Source organism: Desmodus rotundus, chromosome 9 (assembly GCF_022682495.2).
Source record: "Desmodus rotundus isolate HL8 chromosome 9, HLdesRot8A.1, whole genome shotgun sequence".
Lineage (NCBI taxonomy): Eukaryota > Metazoa > Chordata > Mammalia > Chiroptera > Phyllostomidae > Desmodus > Desmodus rotundus.
Window position 1 is genome coordinate 101,346,801 of NC_071395.1, and position 6,641 is coordinate 101,353,441.

General features: G+C 56.9%; 1 protein-coding gene across 1 annotated transcript; it reads left to right on the forward strand.

The window, feature by feature from the left end:
* The first annotated feature begins 1,185 nt into the window (after positions 1-1,185).
* DLX3 (distal-less homeobox 3) lies at positions 1,186-6,427 on the forward strand. The gene is made up of 3 exons (XM_024572893.4): positions 1,186-1,826; positions 2,877-3,067; positions 4,630-6,427. The coding sequence occupies exons 1-3, from the start codon at positions 1,502-1,504 to the stop codon at positions 4,975-4,977; spliced, it is 864 nt and encodes a 287-aa protein (XP_024428661.1). The 5' UTR covers positions 1,186-1,501; the 3' UTR covers positions 4,978-6,427.
* The last annotated feature ends 214 nt before the right edge of the window (positions 6,428-6,641 follow it).

Sequence of the window (6,641 nt, forward strand, 5' to 3'; positions counted from 1 at the left end):
CAAACAAGATTAGGATTGGGGGGTGGGGGGGCAGTCCTCAGGGATGGGAGCCTCTTCTTCAGGGCCTTTTGTGGGTGGGGACGAGGTTCAAAGAGCGTCATGGTTACCAGGCACTAGGGCTTGGGAAGGGACTGAGAGTTTTCTACACCTCTGCATACAACCACACAACAGACGCACCTTCCCAGGGTTTACACACACCACACACGCATTCTCACTTCCTCACATACACATTCCTGCACTCACATACACCTCCGAATACTGCAGAACACAGGGGATCTCACATCACACACCCCAAGTACACCCATCCAATACACCTGAGGCCAGCGCTGTCCCAAATGCACAGAATCACCCCCAAAGTTATTGAAACACACAGAAGCCAGCCTGTGTCCCACCCAACTTCACACGGATCCCAGGACCCCTGCTCCCGGGTGACCTCTGAAACTGCACACACATAGTTTCAGAGATAGCTCTAATATCACTACAGGCAGACTGTGCACCCCCAACCTCCCCATAAGCCCCTACATCCACACACACCAACCCCCCTAGGTCCTCTCCAACGGGGCCCTCCGCACGCGGGATTATGACTTTTGTAAGCCCAAGGCACAATTGCCTGATGGGTCCCTTCCTCCATTAAGAAAAAATGTTTTAAAATTAAATTTTATTACTGCATTGCTGTAAAGACATTTTAATGGCATATTAATAGCATATATTCAAACATTTTCTTCAACCTGAAAATTTTTTTTCCTTTCTTTTGATTTTAAAAGAAATTAAAATATTTTCACGAGCCCTGGATCTTTCCCATTCGGGCACGTTTGTGTGCCTGTCATTTGCACTGGACGAATGCACACACAGTTACACACATCCCTTTGTAACCCCACCCTCCACAAATGCCCAATGGGCAAACTCCCCTCCTTCCTCCTTGCACCTGAGCCCACCTTCCCCCCCCCGCCCCCCCGCAGCCAGGGAGACAGACAGACTGACAGATCCTGGAAGCTCTCTCTATACAGTCACCTCCACCACTCTTTCCTTCAGAGACAGGGTTTATCGGGGCTGGGGGGAAAAAAACACCAGAGAAGTAGCGAGAGGTGTGTGCGTGTGCTGTGTGTGTGTGTGTGTGTGTGTGTGTGTGTTTTGGTTACAACAAAGAATGGAGGAGAGCAGAGAGCGAGCGAACGCTGGAGCGTGTTTTGCCTCGAAGGCAAGACTTGCAGCCAATCAGAGCGCTGGAGCCTCCCTCCGCGACTCCTCTGAGTCTATAACCGGCTGGCCGGGCGGAGCTGGCAGCATTTGACTGTGGCTTGGGACGCGGCGAGAGGCGCGCAGCGACCGTCGGAAGGCCGGCGCTCGTCTAAGCGCCCCTCGGCCTCCCCTCCCCCGAAACGCTGCCGGACCCTCCTCCCGCCCTGCGGACACACACACACCCCTCGCTCGGCTCCTCCGCCTCTTCCGCGCTCCAGCCCGCGGCCGAGGCCAGCCCGGTGGCGGCGCAGCTCCCGCCAGGATGAGTGGCTCCTTCGATCGCAAGCTCAGCAGCATCCTCACCGATATCTCCAGCTCGCTTAGCTGCCATGCGGGCTCCAAGGACTCACCCACCCTGCCCGAGTCTTCCGTCACTGACCTGGGCTACTACAGCGCTCCGCAGCACGACTACTACTCCGGCCAGCCCTACGGCCAGACCGTGAACCCCTACACCTACCACCACCAGTTCAATCTCAACGGGCTTGCAGGCACGGGCGCTTACTCGCCCAAGTCGGAATATACCTACGGAACCTCCTACCGCCAGTACGGAGCATACCGGGAGCAGCCGCTGCCCGCCCAGGACCCAGGTGAGGACCGCGGGGTCGCGGGAGAGTGGGCGACACGGGAAGGGCCTCCTGGGACAGAAAGGCGGGGAGTTGAAACAGAAATCCGGGGAAGCGTCGAGGAAAAGACACATAGTGTCTGGAGTCAGATAGAGAAGGTGGGCTAGGGCACCCCAGGCGGGAACAGACTACCTTCCAGTCCCGAGACCACGACGCGCCGCGTTGCTCGCTCTGCGCTGCGGTCTCCGGTGAGGATCCGGGAGAGTTAGGGGGGCACCGCGAGGGCCGTGGATTGTCAGGGAGCCTCCTAACTGAGGTGCTTTCGCGGAGAATCTCAGCAGGCGGTCCTCCATCTGGCTGCAGAGGGCTTGTGGGTGGGCATCAGGGACTGGAAACTCCAGGAACCCTCTGGAGAAGGGTGAGGGGGACCTGGAGACACCCCAGAATGACAGGGAAACAGCGCCTGAGAAGTGGAAGAGCTGCAAAAGGGAAAGGTGAAGACGAAGTGAGAGAAAGGACAGAAAAAAAGGAAGGGAGGAAAGGACGGAAAAAAGAAGGAAGGAAGAAGGAAGGAAAGGAGGAAGGAGTCTGTACTATGCTTGTAATTTAACGAACATCGAAAATTATCCTAAAATAAAAAGTTTTTTAAAAAGAAGAAAGAGGGAACAGGAAAGAGGAAAGGAGTGACAGACGGCAAGATGGGGAGGGAAGGGTCTGGCCAGCGTAGGGGTAGCGAGGAGCTGCGAGCTGGGAGGCAAGCCGGCTAGGCGTCCTGAGCGAAGCCTCCGCGGGTCTGGCCCGGGCGGTGCTGGCGCCGGGGACTGCGCTCCGGGCCCGGGCGCGGAGCCGGGCGCGGAGCCGGGAGCTCGGAGCTGGGAGCGCCGCGTCGTGGGCGGCCGCCCGTAGCTCTGTAGCCGCTGCTCCCTCCCGGGGCTCCGGCGGCGGCTGGGCGAGCAGACGGGAAACCCCGGGGGAGCCAATGGGCAGGAGGGTGGGGCGTCCTGCGGGGCCCTGGAGGACTCCGGGGTCGCAGGCGGAGACTGAGCCGCCCCGCGCCGGGTGTGTTGCACGCAGTTTCGGTGAAGGAGGAGCCGGAAGCCGAGGTGCGGATGGTGAACGGGAAGCCCAAAAAGGTCCGAAAGCCGCGCACCATCTACTCCAGCTACCAGCTGGCCGCCCTGCAGCGGCGCTTCCAGAAAGCCCAGTACCTGGCACTGCCCGAGCGCGCCGAGCTGGCGGCGCAGCTGGGCCTCACGCAAACACAGGTCAGTTCGGGGCGATCGAGAGCGCGAGACTTCTGTGGGGCCGCGCGGGACCCCGGGACTCCCCTGGCACTATCCAGCCTGAATGGCCTTTTAAAGTTCCAGTAGACCCTTGGAACCCTTGCCTGTGGGTAGAGGGGACCCCAAAGCTCAACTTCTGTCGGAAGTTTCTGCTCTAGCGCGTGTACAGGCATGCATATTTGTGAACCTGTGCAGCCGCGTGTGTCTGTCCGCAGGAGAGGTGTCCTCCCTCCCTCCAGCCCCAAACCCCCAGTTCCCACAGCACCGGTCACTCACTTGATAGGAGTCCACATGTGGCTTCCCCTCAGGCTGGGCATGCATGTGTAGAGGTGGACATACACACTCATACGCATGTACAATATTTTCACACATGCGAATGTATCTGTGTACACATGGCGTGAGAATGTTTACATGAGTGTGACCTTTCAAGGGTCATTGTGTTTGTGGTTAGAGGGGCACATGGACATGACTGCACACTGGGGAACTGGTGAGTTTGTGTTCAAAAATGTGTACTTCCTTCAAATTGCTGCATTGCTGCCCAGCAGCCAAATGCTCCACCCCTTCCTCTGCCCTGAGGAGAGATTCCCACCCAAGAGAGATAGGGACTCAGAGGTGGGAGCCCCACCCCCACCCTCAGCCTGTCCCTAAAGCCCCCAGCAGCCTGTCACTGCTCAGGGGAGGAGTGGCAGCTTCCTGGCTCCCTGCAGGTGTTGACAGGCGGGCCTGGGTTGCGGCTGCGTGCGTGGGGCCAGGTCCGCTGGGAATCTGGGTCACCTGTGAGAAGCTGATTCATTGTTTGTACCAGTCATGGGGTGGGGAGCAGCAGGGGGAGGGGGAGGTACCCCAGGGAAACTTTGGGAAATCGAGGCTCACCTGCTCCTGAGACCCCAGGTCACCCGCATTAGACAGCCCCGGAGGTCCCTCCATGCCTGGGTGTGTGAGCACGGGTGCTCACGCTTGTGGGTGTTTATCTGGGAGTAGTGTCTGCGTGTGTGTATCTTTATAGTCTGGTGTCTGTGTGTGAAGCAGTGAGTGGGTATGTTCTGCACATGGAGATGCTTGTGTGGGTGTGTGTTTGTCTCTGTGTATCTGTATCTGTGTGCCTCTGAGTTTCCAACGTGAACAAAAGGCCACAACTGCCCATCGCCCACCTGGGCTGCCTTTTATTGGGTGCTTACTACATAGCAGGCTGCTCTCAGTTTTTATCTGTCTTAACTTTCTGAGCGACATAATGACCCCATAAGGTAAGTAATAGTGCTGTGACCATCCCATTTTGCAGATGAGGAAGGAAAGACCCAGAGAGGTTAAGTAAACTTGCCCAAGTCGCACACTTAGTAAACGGCACAGCTGAAAGTTACTTGCCACCATTCTATCCCAGATAGAAGAAAGATGCTGGCCTGGGAGTCAGGATGCCAGGATTTTGCCTGAGTCTTGACACGTGACATGGGGGGGCTGGCCTTGCCCTCTCTAGGCTGCATGCCCCACAGGGGTTTCACTCAGCATTCGGAGAGGTTAACTAGCTCCCCATTTCTCCTCGGGCACAGGTGAAAATCTGGTTTCAGAACCGCCGCTCCAAGTTCAAGAAGCTCTACAAGAACGGGGAGGTGCCCCTGGAGCACAGCCCCAACAACAGCGATTCCATGGCCTGCAACTCGCCGCCCTCACCCGCCCTCTGGGACACCTCCTCCCACTCCACTCCGGCCCCTGCACGCAGCCAGCTGCCCCCACCGCTCCCATACAGTGCCTCCCCCAGCTATCTGGACGACCCCACCAACTCCTGGTACCATGCACAGAACCTAAGTGGACCCCACTTACAGCAGCAGCCACCTCAGCCGGCTACCCTGCACCATGCCTCCCCTGGGCCCCCGCCCAACCCTGGGGCTGTGTACTGAGCACCCACCTGGCCTGAACCTCCCACGAAGGATCCCCGGGGCCAGACAGAAGGCGCCTCTGTCCTAGCCAACACTCAGGAATCATCGAAGAGCACAGGGGAAAGGGAAGCCCCCTTTCCTCTTCCCTTGTCCCTTCCTCCAGGGACCCAAGAGCTCCAGGTGAAATTTGCATGGACCAAGGATGTTCCCTGAACCCCTCTCCCACTGCCTAGACACTGGGGTACCCTTCCAGATGTTGGGGCACTCCACTTCAGCTGGGACAGCTACTCCCCTTCTTTTCCAGAAGCCTGGATTGGCTTTAAATGGCTCATCACCTTCCAGCCTCTAAAACTGAGTACTTGTTTCCCAGACTGGAGACCTTGGGGACTGGGGGCCAGTGGAGTGTTTGCAGGGCAGGCCTGGTCTGGGACACCAGGCACTGTGGATGCAGAGACTTGCCAGGCCTGGTTCCTCCTAAGCCGCCTGTGGCTCCCCTCTTCCTGAGCATCCCTTCTGCCAAAAAGACATTGGACATCGTGACTGGGACTCAGGGCGGGGACCTTGACCAGCCCCAGCCCTGCCCTTCTAGCCCTCATTTAACATTTGAGGGTTCAACCAAAGAAAGTGGGGAAATCTTTTAATATTTTTGGCTTTAGAGGGAAGAACTCGAAGAGTCATCTCTATCCTCTCCCCACTCTGGTCGGAGAGGAGGGGTGGGGTGGTCTCAGATGTCTTTCTTAAGGACCCATTTCTTCTTCCATGTACAGGACTTTGCACAACTTTGGTTTTGAAAGCTGTTGAAAAATAGGAAAACAAAGGGCATTGTTAACAAACAAATAGGATCAATCCTACATGGGCACCTCTGCTCTGCCCCACCCCCTCCCCACCTCTCCCTCTCCTCCAGTAAGCTGGCAGTTTTGGCACCAAACCCCAAATCTCCAAGAAGACATACCAGGCAAAACAAACCCCAAAATACCCACTTTCCAGTGGCCTTGAAAACCGATTGCAAAACACCCCCTCGACCAATTGCCTTGGAAACCGGTGAGGTGCACAGGGAGAGATGGGAGGGTTGTAGCTTGGTGCCTTTAGGGGAAAGGGGGTGGCTAGACATCCCCTCAGAGCTAACTTCCCTCCACCCTGATGTGGTCAAACATTGACGAAAAGGAGAGGTAGAAGACTGTAGCTCTCTCCATATAAATATATATATGGTCTGTATTTTTTAAGAGCAACAGAAAGAAGTAGCCTCCTCCCTGTGTGGTTTCCTATTTATGTGGCCCTTTCCTCTTGGATGTACCTGCCTGTGGCTGCGAGCTGAGAGAAACAGGGATGTGGGCTCTGGCTGGCCTGGGGTTCGGAGGGAGGCACAGAAGGGGGAAGAGACATGGTGGGTCTCCAGGAGTCCCAACCAGGGGGACAGGAACTGAGCCAGCTCCCACTCCCTCCCAGCCTTCTCATTTCCGCTTTCTTACTGGACCCATCTTTATATATAATGTTAATAAAAAACAAAGAAAATAACCACCGAGCTCTTTGAACTGGAGGCTGGAGGCAGACGGGGCTCTCGGAGAAGGCCTGGCGTTTGGGGAAAGTGTTTGGTGGGGAGAGAGCTCTGAGCCTCCAGGGGCCCTGCTGGAGCTCTGGAGTCAAGGGCTGGGCTGGGCTGGGCTGGGCCCGGCCCCAGGTGGCAG

What these genes read in the sequence shown, in the direction of transcription:
- DLX3 (XM_024572893.4), top strand. Translation starts at nt 1,502, where the DNA reads ATGAGTGGCTCCTTCGATCGCAAGCTCAGCAGCATCCTCACCGATATC. An exon ending in GCTGCCCGCCCAGGACCCAG is followed by an intron (nt 1,827 to 2,876) that starts GTGAGGACCGCG and finishes TGTTGCACGCAG; the next exon opens with TTTCGGTGAAGGAGGAGCCG. An exon ending in TGGGCCTCACGCAAACACAG is followed by an intron (nt 3,068 to 4,629) that starts GTCAGTTCGGGG and finishes CCTCGGGCACAG; the next exon opens with GTGAAAATCTGGTTTCAGAA.